The sequence below is a fragment of the Lissotriton helveticus genome, chromosome 1_1 (assembly GCF_964261635.1).
Source record: "Lissotriton helveticus chromosome 1_1, aLisHel1.1, whole genome shotgun sequence".
Lineage (NCBI taxonomy): Eukaryota > Metazoa > Chordata > Amphibia > Caudata > Salamandridae > Lissotriton > Lissotriton helveticus.
In genome coordinates, this window is record NC_136057.1 from 94,986,403 (window position 1) to 95,002,522 (window position 16,120).

Below are 16,120 nucleotides of genomic sequence, written 5' to 3' on the forward strand. Positions count from 1 at the left end.
CGCCCCAAACGTTGGGTGCCAACTGAGGTACTGGGTTTTTGAGAACCGGCACAGAACCGGTAACCCAGCGGTGCCAGGGCACACCCAGAGACCTCGGGTTCTTTCCTGATCCGGACCACAGAAACTCAGAGTCTTCTAGGTGAAGTCAAAGATCGGTTTATTGGCTGCAACCAATGTAACAAGTGTCCTAGTAATACACCACACGGGGAGTATATTCTCAGGAGACTGCTCAATTTCACAAAGTCAGGCTTCTCTTCTTATACACAGTTTCTAGCTTCAGGCAAACATTCTTCGAATTTGTAGTATGTTATTTACAGTTATTGGTTACAAGAAAAAACGGAGTCATGATGACATGTACATATTTCACGTCATGCTGCCCACAACAAATCACTCGGCAAGGCCTAACATTTCATCAGATATCGCTGGACCCCCAATAAAAACGGGCACCTCCCCATCATAAAGTAAGTGAAGAAAAGGAGTGGAGATAGATGTGAGCGAGATAGGGCAGGTGTGCGCGCTGAATTGGTTTTATGGCTCGTTGAGCCTTGATGTTATCTTGTTTGGCCACTGGGAGGGGAACTGACCTAACGAGTTCGGCCTGAGGCAATGGTCCCAACTTGTACAGGTCATAGGAAAGTCGATTAAGGTGTACGTGTCCTTGTGGGATCGATTTCAGCTGGATTAAGGCCTATGTACAGGGCAACACACCAAATGGCGGCTATATACAAAATGGATGCCAAGGGTTCAGGATATAAATGATGATTTCGAGGTGAAATCATCACCTGAATGCGACGAAAATGCTTGTACATACTGTACTCGCCATTCTCGGTCTTTTGGCACTAAATTCGTCATATTACAATAAAGTTGTTATTCCTATTACTGGGATGAGTACTCGTTTTCGGATTTCCAGTACCACAGGTGATGAGTGCATGTGTGACCATCTTTCTAGGTTCCGCGGGGATCCATCTAAATGTTTTTCAAAGCAGCATGAGGCTACAGCGTTGATTTGGCGGATCATTATGAGTGAGGAATCGAGTATGTGTGCGTGGTCCATAGGGGTAGGAGGGGTTCCTAGTGTGGCGGACCACCCGGAGTTATCCCAGGCTGAGGGGGCGGGTCACATGATAAGTACTTCGGTCTTGTCTGAGTTGAGCTTAAGGGAGCTGTCTTTCTTTCAAGTGGCAACGGCCTTCATTCCGCTGTGAAAGTTGAATCAGGCGGCTGTGGGTTCGCTGGTGAGGAAGAGGATCAGCTGGGTGTCATAGGCGTAGGACTCTATGTTGAGTCCGTGGTTTCTGACGATGGCCGTGAGGGGGGCTATGTAGACGTTGAAGAAGGTGGAGTTCAGGGAGAAGCCCTGGGGCACTCCACAGCTGATTGCTGTAAGTTCTGAGAGGAACAGGATAGTCTGAGACACTGTGTTCGGCCTGTCAGGAAGGAGTGGATCGAGTACAGTGCCTTGTCGGGGATAGCGGCGTCCTGGAGTCTTGTGATTAGAGTGCGGTGGGAGATGTTGCCGAAGGCGACCGAGAGGTCCAGTAGGATGAGGGAGGCGGTTTCGCCACCCTTATCAGGGAGAGGATGTCTTCGATGGCGGCAAGGAGTCCAGTCTCGTGCTGTGATTGCTTCGGAAGCTGGATTGGGAGGTGTTCTGGATGTGGTTCTCTTCGATGATCTTGGAGAGTTGGGCGTTGATGGCCTTTTCGATGACCTTGGCAAGAGAGGGGAAGAGGGAGATAGGTCTGAAGTACTAGAGGTCTGTCGGGTCGGCAGATGGCTTCTGTAGCAGGGGGTTGATCTCTGCATGTTTCCAGTCCTCGAGGAAGGTGGCAGCTTTGATGGAGCAGTTGATGGTGCTGCAGCTGCTAAATGGAAGATGTGATATGGGCAAAGATCCAGTGGGACTCTGGAGTGGATGCTCTGCATTGTCTTGAGTGTGTAATCTGTGGTGAGTGGAGTCCAGTTGAGCACGATCTTTTTGGGTGAGGCCTCATTGTGTGCGGTGGTGGCAGGCGTTGTAGCAGGGTGGTCTTGGGTGTCAAATCTGTCATAGATCTGCCTGATCTTGTGGTGGAAGAATGTGCTGAGTTTGTTGCAGAGGTCTTAGCGAGGGTGAAATGTCTGTGGGCTCGCTGTTGGGCCTGGCCAACTCATTGACGATGGCAAAGACTTCTGTGCTGTTGTGTGCATAGGCAGTGATTCTGTCTTTGAGGGGCCTTTTTCTTTGTGGTTTTGAGAAGAAGGTGGTGTGCGTTGACAGCAGTTTTGAAGGTTGCAGGAGTTTCTGTGTTGTTCCCCTATCTCTACTCGAGTTGTCTGCTGGTATGTATGGACTTGTGGAGGGCAGGAGTGAACCAGCTGGCTTTCTTGAAGTTTTGCTTGTTTGGTGTCTTTTTGAGGGGTGCCGGCGCAGAGAGAGTTGGAGATCCATTGGTGAAGGTTGTGTGCTGAGGTGTTGGCATCTGTTGATGGTGTGGGCATGCTGAGAAAGTTGACGAGAAGTTCTGCGGTGGCCTTGTTCCAGCTACGACTAATGGGGCGGGGGCGGTGAGGGGGGTCATGAACGGTGGGAATGGCGAAGTACACACAGTGCTGGTCGGTCCAGAGGAGTTCGGTGGTGTGGCTCTATAAGATGTTCCTGATGATGGAGAAGACGAGGTCGAGGGTGTGTCTGGCTATGTGGCTCAGTGCGGTGACTAGCTGCTTGAGTCCGATATTGGCGAGGTTCTCCAGTTGGGAGGAGATGTTCTGGTCACTGGGGTTGTCCAATTAGAATTTGAGGTCTCCGAGTAGGAAGTAATCGGTGGATGCAAGAGCCTGTGGTGCAATGAGGTCTACAATGCCGTCGTTGAAGGCCACGCTGGGGACTGAGCCTTGGAAGGTTGTATTGGGCTTGCTCTGGATCTGGAAGGGGAGGTGTTTCATGGTAGTCGTTGGGGCATTTGAGTAAGTGGTCAGTTGAAGGTTGTTCTTGTGGACGATGGCTATGCCTCCTCCTGGTCAGTCGACATGGTACTTGCAGGTGATTTTTTAGCCTTCGGGGATGGCGGTGGCATCACTGATTTTAAGACAAACGTCTTGTGCCTTCTTGGTGAGCATTATCAATCTAGTATGATTGTATGAGGTATACCTCCCTTACCCTAAGTAGTGCATGTAAAGAAATTATATATTTTTAATCTTGGAAGGAAATGGTTGTTTTTTTTAACATGTGTTCTAGAGTGTGTCAGTAGTGGGAAAGTGTGCAGATTACCTAGCATGTGTGCATATATGTACTTTCGACATCGGTAAGCATCCTATGTGCACGTGTAATTCCTCCTCCTTATTCAGGCCCTTGGCTTCCACAGTACACAGCTCTGTATTAAATCTTAAATCGATTCTTTTCAATTTCTTCTCTTGATCACCTCCTCTGATATAAGGCCAAAGAAACTGAGCGAGTCCACAATACTATCTTGGCATTTTTCAAAATCTCCAGACATTGGGGAATTTTTGTCAGCGTGTTTGATGCCTCTCATATGCTCCATCACTTAGCGATAGGGAAAATCAAGTTGACAGCATATTGTTTTCTGTGTGTGCATTCTTTCACGTACACACACAGAAATCTGTGCTACAGGTTATGAATTGATTGCTTTTCCTTCCTGTTCTGCAGAATAACCTCCTTCATTTTGACACCAGATTTGCAAGCCATACATTTCCCACATTTTCTGAAACCTTTTAGGTTAGATGGCCCCTTTCTTTCATTTGACTATCTACATAGCTATGGGCTTGTTGGTCATTTAAGGATGGGGCTTTACGATACGTGATGAAGCGATGTGAGTTAATATCATGTCCAGTCACCTTATCAGCTTTTAATATTTTCCAATGTTTAGAATTTGTCTTGCTGCTGTGTATCTCGTATTGTATGTAGTGATGAACCTTACGGTAATATCAGGTCTCTCCTTTGGTCTCTCTGATTTAAAAGTAGTTTATTCATGTTCTGGGTTCACGCTTGGCTGTTGGCCGCTTTCTTTTTTCTTTCTTCTCATACACTTATTTGCTATCACAGTTTCTACGGGTCAGTAGCATTTCACCATAGGGGATACTTTTTATTAGTTTCTGTGGATGCACGCTATTCACAACGCCCTGCTTTTTCCTATGTAGGCTTTTGACCATGTGTGATTCTCTAGTTCAGTATGGATAGCCAGGTCATTTATAGATTTCTGATCTAATGAATGAATTTTTGGTTGAGTTTTTGTCTATCTCTGTATCAATCTTTTAGACATTTCCATACTTCCGTCCCACAGCAGGGAAAAGTCATCTATATCCCTGATCCAAATCAGCACATGGTTTGCCATTTTTTCATTTTGTGATGTACAGACCACCTGTTATGTGCCCGGGTTAGGCCCATGTAGCGAAGTGGCTCATTTCATATATTGTCCAAGTTTTTTACAGTAACATTTCTGCTGTGACCTTTTAGACATATTTGCATATACGACAATGTGTGATTAGTTTCTCTGAAACTACTTTGTTTACACATTTAGCTTTGCACAACATTATCACGATGCCTCGAACACCATGTACAAGGCCTCTTGACGCACTATGTACAAATGTCATCTCTATCTTCATCCACAGGGTGAGAGGGCTATCTACATATCTATAACATAGACTAATCTATACGTACATCACAAAGATGTTTTCTATTTTAAATAATGAGCATCCCAATAGATTAGTAGAGGAGGCGCTACAGCTGACACCCAGGGTCCGTGCGGGCTGAGACTTCACTAGGCAGCGGGCTGGCATCTCCGTGGGGGGGAGTTCAGTTTGTAATCAATTCGAGGCCTGCATTCTCTCCTGTCATGTCCCTTAGTGGGGATTCTTGGCTTCACACCCACACACACTCTAGGTACACGCAGAGTAGGGAGTGCATAGTAGGAGTACGCCTGATTACTGCCTTGTTTATAAGCTTGCATATATACACTGTTTTAGCATCATGATAGAACTATATCTACTATTTACGTGCTTGTAATCGCTTTCAGCTGCTTCGGTCTCCTGATTATTGCAGCTTTTGTATTCTATACAAGAATAACGTTGGTTCAATAAATATATTGAAAACGTCCCACTGTGTATTCTCTGTATATTTCTCTGAGAGCAAGTAAGCTTGAGCGACTGAGCGAAAGGTCCTGTTCTGTTTCCAAGATCCCTGAGGGGTCAGGGTTGTCACGTTCAGAGGTTGCCAGAAACCATTCGCTTCCTGGTAAGGTTAGGGAGTCTTATGGTGGCACTGTGAGCTAGCTGGTCTCTAGGCCAACTCATCTTGCGGAGGTGCCCGGAGCCAGTCCTGGCACCTCATCCAAAGTTTATATTGTCCAACAAACGCGCAGGTCCTACGGATTAGTGGGAACTACACGACACACCTGTCCTTCCACCAGACCACAAATACATTTGCATATTTGGGAGAGCAGGCGCCCATTGATGTCCCTGATATTTTTCTGTAATATCTATCTTTAAATATGAAAATATTGTTATTTAGGCAAAAGTCATGGTCTTAAGCATCCATGTATAGTCATATGGAGATATTGGTCTATTGCAAAAAGCGTGTTCGTAGGCTCTTAGACCTTGCGTGTGTTGTATACATAATTAGCAAGATCACATCCTAGGTAATTGTCAAATATGATTGTCTCCATTGTGTATCTTTTGTAGAAAATTCCCCCCATCTTTACAAAAGGATGGGAGGCTCTCCACAAGAATCAGCATTAAATGGTTTTAGTTTATTGCTGTGTTTTCCAGTAAGCTATTGTTGGAGGGCACTATATGCCCCCTTGTTCTTGCATACTTTCGGTAGAAGGTGAAAGCACAGTAGAGGGTAGTATTTTACAGAAATGAAAATTCCCATATCCCCAATTCACAACAATCCGTATTTAATAATTATTTGAAAGCCTTTTGTTTATAATTGCATACAATCATTAAAACCATATTCCTGCCCCTTATCGGATGATTTTGATAATTCTGTTGTCATTACGTAATGTGTTAATGTCCTCCCTTTGTCCATTACTCAAGTTGGATATGATTCTTCCCTTCTTGCCTTGACTGGTGAACAATTTATTTGAACAAGTCTTTGGCGACGAAGTCACTAATGACATCCAGATTATCATGAGGCAAGGATGAGTTATATGTAGCTTGCTTTTTGAAGCGAGTTAGGCTTCCCTGATCTATCTGTGCCCCCTTTCAAAGCAACGCATCCCACTATGTCGTTGCTGTTAGACCTGGCATCATTGGCGTGAGTCTACCTTCCATTTTTGTCTGATAGCCTCCTCGGTTTTGATATGTTTTTGCTGGATTTATGCTTTGGGCACCGTGCCACTGCTAATCAGTGCCACAGTGCAAGTTCTCCCTATGTTAAAATTGATATAATGATTGGATTCCATGATTGGGTTATTTGATTTATCTGTCAGCCCCTAGTACAGTGCACCATGTGTGCCCAGGGCTTGTAAATAAAATGCTGCAGGTGGACTTGCAGCACTGGTTGTGCCACCCACAGAAGCAGCTTGTAAAGTGTGTCTCAGGCCTGCCATTGCAAGGCCTGTGTGCAGTCTAGCACTGCGATGTCGACTTGGCCAAGTGCACCCACTTGCCAGTCCCTAAACCTTCCCTTTGCTTCATATTAGACACCCCTATGGTAGGCCCAAGGGCAGGGTGCATTGTAAGTATAAGGTAGGACATGCTCTGATGTGTGAAGCATGTTCTAATAGTGAATTACAGCCATTTTCGTGTTTCACTATTGAAGGCTACCTGTTCTCATAGGCCAGAATGGGCAGGGAAGATTGTTTCAGCCTTACAATCCTAACTGACTCAGGGAACACAGTAGAAATTCGAGTTTAGTATGCCTGAATTCAGAATAATAAACTACAACTTTTAGTACAGTTTATTTGAATATTCTGTGTTTGCAAATACCACTTTTAGAAAGCAGGTATTTGCTTGCCTAACCATTTGAGCCTGCCTCTGCTGACTTGTGCATTCCTTTTCTGGGTTTGTGAGTGACAAGACTGGGGAATTCCAGGGGACAGGCTGGGACAGCCCAGTGGTGAATAGAGCGATTTAGCCCCAGATGGGAGGGAGGTGTGCACCTGCGACCTGAATAGGGCTGGGTCTTCCCTCTACAATGCTGGCTCCACCTCCTGTGGCTTGTCTGATGTCTCTGCCCTGCACTATGAAAGAGGAAGGGGAATCATGTCAACAACGTGCTCCAGAGCTGTATCTTCCCTCCCCTGTGCTGGCTCCACCTCCTGTGGGGCGTCTGATGTCTCTGCCCTGCACAGTGAAAGAAAGAAGAGAGTCATGTAAACAAAGTGCTCAGGAACTGGTATGAACTAGGCAGAGGCCTCTCTGCCTTCAGAGAACAAAGGATTTTGGGGCATAAATATTGGGACCCTGGTCCCAAGAGATTAGATCACTTTTGGAACAAGAAACCTTTCTGAAAAGAAGAACCAAGGAAGCTGCAGGAGTTTGGACTGCCCCTCTGCCAGTTTGCTGGGTTGTCCAGCAGTGGGTGCTTCATTGCCAAGGGAAAGGAGAAGGAACTTTGTAAGGACTTTCATCTACAGAATATTTTTCAAGGGCTTGAACTGTGCATGCCTCCTGCTGAAGTCTCAGGGATAAAAGACTTCACCTCCAGCTCCCTCCTGAATTTCCTTGCTGGGAATTGTGACTCCAGTCACTTGGGTGCCGCTGGGAGCTGGAAGCACGACGCATCGAGAAGAAGCGTATCGCCGCCGCAGCTGAAATCGCCTCAACGCCGGAGAAGCGGGTCTTCGTCGCATCTCCCCGGAAGCGTGGGTTCGTCAAAGCTGCCTGCTGTCACATCACCAGAGAAGCGTGACATCATCGAGAGAGTCGCCATCGCATCACCGGAGAAGAGTGTCGCAGGGCCTGTCATGGCTCCAAAGTACAATGTCGCCGCGAGGCTGCCAGGGCGCCATCTTCTCGGATCGCAACTGGGTCAGCGCATCGCATCAAGGCACCATCTTGTGCATCACAACGGACCCGCAAGCCGAGAATCTACGCATCACCTTCGCTCCGGTAAGGCTCACTACGAGTCCCCTACTCTGCGCAAGCATTGAGGAAGGACACAACCATTCCGCCGGATCACGGAACCGACACATCTCCCCTTTTGTGAGTCCTTTATTTACTTTGCGTATCGCATCCAGGTACTTTGTTGAGAATTTTGTCGCATTTACCAACAACTTGAATTAAGAGACTTTAATCATCTTTTAAGCAACCTTAAGTGTAGTATTGTGGATTTTTGTCATTTATGGTCTTGTGTTTAAGTTTATATAAAGAATACTTATTTTTATAAAACCTGTGTTGTGTCCATCTGTAGTGTTACCACTGTATTACTGTGTATATTCACACATTCTTAACACACTGCCTCTGAGATAAGCCTGTCTGCTCGTGCCAAGCAACCAAGGGGGTGAGCAGGGGTTATTAAGGAATGTAGGGGCATATTACCAACGTTAAGCGATATTTATCACTAACGATGCTTAGCAACAAATTTTTGTAACGCTAAGCATCGCTAGAAATTATTGCAGATAAACCTTGCTATTATCAAGGTTTATCGCAAATGCGATAAAAAACAGCCGCAATGCATGAATATCGCTGAAAAGTCCGCGATATTCATGAATTACCGAGCTAATGCTCTTAGCCATGTTATCCACCTCCCATTGGATAACATGGCTAAGAACTGCTCAGGGCAGGTGTTAGCTTTTGGAGATATTCGCGCTTAGCGCGAATATCTCCAAAAGTTGGTAATAGGAGATAGCGATTTTAGCGACTGTTTCCAGTCGCTAACATCTTGGCACGCCCACTTTGCATGTCATTAGTGATAAATATCACTGACATGCAAAGTGGGGCCCAAGATGGTCGCTATCTCCTACTAGCTGTCACTAACTGGTGTTAGCGACAGCTAGGTAATAGGGAGATAATTTTATCTCTGCTTTCTTGGCTTTTAAAGCCAAAAAAGCGGAGATAAACCCCCTTGATAATATGCCCCGCAATCCCCTTATCCTGACACAGAAGTAAGGGTCCCTATTTTGACAAAGGTGATAATCATTGCCAACTAGAGATCCCAGATCTAACAGTTGCATATATATTTCTATTATCCAGACCAGCTAATGTCATGAATTATCAGCGTCTTTTGAACACAAGTCATGTTTTCTGTATTGAGCTCCCCTATTCTCATATTCATTGGCTTGTGTCTGATTTTATGTTGATATCTTAGAAATGGAAATATGTCAATTCTACATGAACTGTAATCTAAGTCCCTACTGGGGCAGAAATATAAGGCAAGGTTATGAATATTTAGTTCATCCATTGTCAGTTAATGTTGTGATGAGTTAATAATGGAGAATTAATTCATATCTCGCCTTGCTCTATCACCTTTCTCTTCCTATGGGGTGAGTTATCTTTTTGTCTTTCATTTGCTCTTTCCTGTCTTTCTCTTCCTCTCTTTGTGCCTCTTGCTTTTGCTTTATTATGTTATTCCTTTGTCCGTCCTTGTCTCAGTAACCCGTGCTCAGCGAAAAAAGTGTCACATAGGTTTTTTTCTAGGTAGTTGCTAGCAGAGTTGTATGAGTCACCTTCTGAGCTTGATTCCTCTGTCAGAAGTTCATGTCGTCTGCAAGTCAATGTAATTTTGACTGCTCTCCTTACCTATTTGTATAATTTTACAAAGTTTAAGGCTCTTCCAGTACAGTAGTCTTGCTTTTCCTCTTTTGTAGCTATTACCTCTTTCTTATCACTTGTTCATCATTCTCATTGTCCTTAAGTTCAGCTCTTAGTTTCAAGTGCAACAAATACATGGTTGGAGAACTCCATCGGACTGCAGACTTAGAACTGTAACAAAGAAAAGAAACAAGTTAGCAGGCCTTTTCCATCTATGAACTCATGATCTGGAACAACATCCCTGTATCCATCAGGACCGCCCGACATGGCTCCCGTTTAGGAAAGAGTTGAGGACTCCCTTCTTTAAAAATAACTTATGCTCATCTTTGGCCCTAGCTTTACGCTAGGTTTGCAGTATAGAAATAACATATAGATACATACATAAAGAAGCTGGCCTAGCCTACACTAACGTTTGAATACTTTTGAAAAAACTCTTGTGAAAATGTTCATGGGAGTGTTGAGAATGGTTATCCCACCAGAGCACCCCTGGCATCCAGATAAGATTTTAATGTTGTCTTATCAAGAGTAACAAGTCCACCTTTTTAGCCACTACATGACTGCAAGCCTTAATGTATATAGTTGTCTACCTAGTAGCAGTCACTTCCTCAAACAGTTAGCAAACAACACGGCCCATAAGTAGATGAACAGTTCCTGCAAGTTTACAAAGACAAAGTTAAATATGCACCCAGTGTTAAACATGCACTCATGCTCTACATTATCAGAATTGAAAAGGTATGAAAAATAAGACCTTTTTTTGCACCGGCACAATTTGGCATATGGTTTTGTACTCGTGCAGAGACTAGGAGTGGGCGGGATTTGCGTAATCGTGTTACGCAAAGCTCAGCAAAATGGTAAAAAATCTGCGAGCACGCACAAATCTGCGAACATGCAGAATTGCTTGTTCCGCCTGTTCACAATGCTTTTTTCCTGTTCGCGAACGCTGTTTGCGTGCTCGGAGGGAATTATCGTGCGAACACGCATTTTGAAAGCTCGAACAAGCAAAATATTCCACGAACCCGCGGATTGTGGAAGTTTTGGCATTTCTGCATTCTCTGCGGAACATGAAATTACCCAAATTGCGCAAGCGGAACTGAATTTACCGCCCAGGCCGAGCGGAGACACCACATAGAAATACTACATGCTGAGTCCACATGTGATAAAGATGCAACCATGGCTTTTCTACCCAACATACCTCTTGTATATATTTGTAAAGCAGAAACATTTGGTTCTGTGCATCCTTTCATAAAATATTTCTCTGGTGACATCAATGCAAGGAAGAAGCCTAGATGTGCTTAATTGTTCTAAGCATATTAGTAACTCAATAAGCAATTCTTTCCTTCTAATCAATCAATCAATCAGCAGTTTATAGAGTGTGCTACTCACCCGCGTGAGGTCTCAAGGCACTGGGGGGGGGAGCAGTTCTGGGTCGCCAGGTTTTGAGGTCCTTCCTGAAGGTGTGGAGAGTTGGGGAGCGCCTGATGTTGACCGGGAGCTCGTTCCAGGATTTGGCTGCGATGTAGGAGAAGGCTCTCCCACCGGTTCTATTTCTGCGGATGCGGGGAACCTCTGCCTGTGCTAGGTCAGGGGAGCAGAGGTTCCTCTTGGGTACGTGGACAACATACTCGGTCGTTGAGGTATGTGGGTCTTGGCAGCGGGCACGATCAAGGCGGTGACATGTCTCCACTCAAGAATGTTGAATGAGGGGTTAGAACCGCTCACTGCGCTGAAGATACAGTGGGAGGAAAGTGTGGGCAAACCTATTCCGGATACGGTTTGGGGCCACATACTGAACCGGACGTGGAAGGATAGCAGGAACGCCCGGTTCCAACAGGTGCATTTTTTCATACTGCACAGGGCTTATCTGACCCCGGGGAAACTCCGACTGCACTTTCAGGTACAGGACGCGGCGTGCCCGAGGTGCTTGGCACTCGAGGTTGAGCTGGATCATATGCTCTGGGTTTGCCCAAGGCTGGGTTCGTACTGGCCCGAGGTGGGCGAGCTTCTGAACGCGATTACGGATAGAGAGGTGGAGTTCGACATGGCGGCGTGCCTGCTGCTTTGGTTCCCCCACACAGCAAAAACGAAAATTACGAGTACGTTTATTGATCTGGGACTCATGCTAGCCCAGAGAGAGATTACGTGGCGCTGGAAATCCAAGGAGGGCCCTTCGGTTGGGAGGTGGACGAATGAGTTGCTGAAATGGTCTCGATGTGAGAGTGTGATACGAATGCGGCAGGCCACCAGAACGGGTAATGAGAAGAGCCTGGAGATGGCTATGGCGTGGGAGATGATTGTGCAGGCTCTGTGTGACCATTTGGCAGACGACGAGGAAGAGGGGCATCTAGAGACTGAGGTTCCATGAGGCTCAGAGCACCGAAGGCATAATATCAGTTAATAGCGAGCCATTCTGTCTAAGACCCACAGTAACAACCCACATCAGCAGCAGACGGGGGGAGGGTAGGGAGCAGGGGAGTTGTTAGGTTACTCAGTAGGAAAAATGGGATGCCGGCGACGGGGTCTATAACTAGTGATCATAGGAAAAGGGAGCAGGGCACTAAACGTGGGCTCCCGTGGTGTAGATGTTACTATGCACTAAATGATGGTCGACGTTGGAGAGTGCTAGCGGAGTCCAGATAACGTAGCTCCTGTAGGGCCTGGCGTTGCCCGCTCGGAGGGAATGATCCCACCGGGAGGTGACAGGGGGAGGGGGGGGGAGTTGGGGGGATATAAAAGCAGATACTTAATTGTGTTGTTGGCCAGAAACCCCTTGGGGGCGCACTAGGCGGCCTGTTGCTGGAACTTGTTGTTGCGCCGCCCAGCCTCCGGGATGTGGGCTGAAGGGCTGTGTGCTAATTTGAGAATGCATATTGCCTCGTAAGGTGGTGGATGTGTTGGCTGATTTGTCCCGATGTTTATCAATGATTCTGCAATAAAAACATATTTCAAAAAAAAAAAAAAAAAGTTGAGGTATGTGGGTCCGATGCGGTTGAGGGATTTATAGGTGTGGGTGAGGAGTTTTAAGGTGATCCTCTTCTCGACGGGGAGCCAGTAGAGGCTTCGTAGGTGTTGGGTCATATGTTCGTGACGTGGTGTCCCTAGAATGTTCGGCGTTCTGGACCTTACAGATTCTTTTAAGTTATTGCACAACCTGTGATGTGTCACAGCATGCTGCAAATGGAAAATGTTACTCACTTGCAAATACTATCAGCTTGTCATGTTGCAGGCTCACATGCATCACCCACGTGCTATATGGTTGGAAAGTATATAGGTTGCTCATATTAAGCAGTTTATTTTTTTGATTTTACACATATAAGCAGTCGTACTCCGATGGAGTAAACAACACATTAATATAAGTTGGAGTCTGCGCGCTGATGCATTATGCCTTTCTGGTATGGGATTACAAGTCGTACTCCAGATCAAAACTCAATCTTTAAATTTTATTTTTTTTAGTAGTCAAAACCCACCCCATGAGAGATTACCACATGTGAACTGTAGTACTACAAGCAACAAATGATTGTTTACAGGTAGTAACATTTTCCTTCCTTCCTAGATATTACTGTCCACCTATCTCATATTATAACCATGCATTTCTTTCAAGAAATATTTCCCATGTATAATTTTCTGTGTTCATTTCATTCTGCAGCACAGCAGTCGCAGACAGAAAGTATGAATGGGAAAGAGAACCTTAAAGCTTCTGGAGGAAGGAAGAATTTTGCTTATAAAATGAATGAAGGAAAACACCAAGGAATACAGAGGAGGGAGAATTTTAACAATAAAACCCTATTTGCAAGGCAGAAAAGAATACGCACCGGCCTAAGAGCTTATTATGCCTGTGCTGAGTGTAAGAATACATTTACTGGAAAGACGCATCTTTTACTGCACAAACAAACACACACAGATCGGTATCCCTACACTGAGCATGAAATGAGGTTTGCTGATAAGGCAACACATGAAAAAACTCACAAAGGAGAGCGGCCCTTTCACTGCAATATCTGTGAGAAAAGTTTTACTCAGAAGGGAAATCTTCTACAACATCAACGCGTACACACAGGAGAGAGACCTTATCACTGCACTGTGTGTTCCAAACCCTTTTCTCGGAAGGCAACCCTTGTACGGCATCAAAGTGTACACACAGGAGAGAGGCCTTATCACTGCACTGTGTGTTCCAAACCCTTTTCTCTGAAGGCGAACCTTGTACTGCATCAAAGAACTCACACAGGAGAGAGGCCTTATCACTGCACAGTGTGTTCCAAACCCTTTTCTCAGAAGGCACACTTTATACTGCATCAAAGAACTCACACAGGAGAGCGGCCTTATCACTGCACTGTGTGTTCCAAGAGGTTTTCTCGGAAGGCGACCCTTGTACGCCATCAAAGCATACACACAGGAGAGAGGCCTTATCACTGCACTGTGTGTTCCAAACCCTTTTCTCTGAAGGCGAACCTTGTACTGCATCAAAGAACTCACACAGGAGAGAGGCCTTATCACTGCACTGTGTGTTCCAAACCCTTTTCTCAGAAGGCACACCTTATACTGCATCAAAGAACTCACACAGGAGAGCGGCCTTATCACTGCACTGTGTGTTCCAAGAGGTTTTCTCAGAAGGCGACCCTTGTACGCCATCAAAGCATACACACAGGACTGAGGCTATATCACTGCAATGTTTGTAGCAAGAGCTTTGATCTTAAAGCAAGCCTTGTACGCCATCAAAGAACACACATCGACGGCCATGACACCGCACGGGATATGGAAACTGTTGTATACAAAAGGTGCTCCTGAGCAGCATCAAGTAACACATACAAGATGGAAGCCTTCTCAAAGCACTGCCAAAAAACCTTCATTTAAAAAAAGAAATCTGATCTTTTACATTATCTAAGAATCTACAGCTAAAGTTAGTCCTCCTATGACATCTAACAATCCTTCCGGGCTGAGATCCTCCCTTTCCTCTGAATGTCAGAAAAGCTTTGAGTTAAAGGACAAACTCTAACGTTCGCAGCGTCTCCAAACAGAATGTAGGTTCTTCAACATCACTAACGTCCCTTCACCAAGCAACAAACTTCACAGAGGCTGCTTCACTGCGAATTAAACCTGTCAGACTCTCATGAAATGTGTGCAATGTTGAGGACATGTTACCAAGGGTGGATTTTAAACTAAATGTGAAGTCAAGTGTGTGGAGCTGATCTTTGTGGATGACAAAGACAAGCACTATGTGTTTTTAAAATACCCCTCACACACTATGATTCCCATAGTGTCATGCTTCATCATCGGGGTCTTCCCGTCCCTCTACGGGGCGGGGCGTGCTGCGACCTACGGACTACGCGGGAGCACTTTTCATTCTTGAAGATAGGCTATGTGTGATGTGACAGTTGTGTAAGTGATAAGGGGTGAGTAGGGACTTGAGTGTATAACAAAGTTTAAAAATGTCCTGGCTAGTAGAAAAAATGATTTATTTGCTTCTCTTGCTGGAAATGTTAAAAAGAGGTTGTGGTAGGGCTAATTGATGCGCCCTACTCAGTCGAAATGTTTCGTAAGCAGTCCCCTTCTGCTTTACTCGTCAGGACCTCTATTAATCCCTACTAAAACTCAGGTAACTCACTTAATGTAGTATGCCTATTTTCCTAAAATAGAATAGCAAAAATCGGCTATTCTATTTAGCACCAGGGCTTGAGTTGGCCCTTCAAAAAATGATGACCCAATCTGGTCTCTAGAAGAAAAGGAAGAGAACAAAACAGGAAAAATACATGGAGTCAAAAACAGTTTGTACAATCTTTCTAAAAGACATAACACATTCATGTGATTTTCATTTTTGACCTGTGGAAAAAAATGTGATATATTTTTCTCATTGTCTTTTTCTTTATCTTTTCACACTGTGGATTTGCCATTTGGTACAAAGCACATTTTGGTTATTCACGAAAATCATCGTTGTTGGTGAAATATTTATCATGTTTATCATTGTAATTTGTATCCAAGCATTTCACACACACACAAAACACTCACCTACTTAGGAACAAAGTTTTAAATAAATGAGGTAGATCGTGGTAGCCAAATCGTGGTGCTGCCACTAGTAATCATTGAGGGTTTTTTGGGTTTGTAGCACCTGTTCTCCGTGTGGGGTTTGCGATCCCACTGATTGTCAAACAGAGTTGGTGATTTGAAAAAGGAACTATTATTGTCATGTTAGCTATTCGTGCAACCTAGAAAATAAAGGTTCAAATATACAAACATTTGTCAAAACCTATTGTGCCCCATGAGCCAGCTTCAGAGGATTGTCCTTACGATCACTGTGGGAACAAACGAGCGTTCTAAAGTCAGTCATATGGACGTCTCTCTATGGCCATTTATTAAAGACTTCTGGCCGTAGTCTTACTCACATAACCGCAAAAGGTAATCTCCTCATTCCGCCCCTGTGCTGCTCCGTGGGATATTT

General features: G+C 45.0%; 2 protein-coding genes across 2 annotated transcripts in view; both read left to right on the top strand.

Annotated features, from left to right (window-relative positions):
- The window catches only part of LOC144755926 (uncharacterized), a 51,500-nt gene extending 36,504 nt beyond the window's left edge, over positions 1 to 14,996 (top strand). Inside the window, exon 2 of the mRNA XM_078645372.1 lies at positions 13,337 to 14,996. Coding sequence (XP_078501498.1) covers positions 13,337 to 14,472 — 1,136 coding nt within the window. The 3' untranslated portion in view covers positions 14,473 to 14,996. The remainder of the gene's footprint in view (positions 1 to 13,336) is intronic.
- The window catches only part of LOC144755990 (endogenous retrovirus group PABLB member 1 Env polyprotein-like), a 1,167,430-nt gene that overhangs the window by 944,250 nt on the left and 207,060 nt on the right, over positions 1 to 16,120 (top strand). The window lies entirely within an intron of this gene.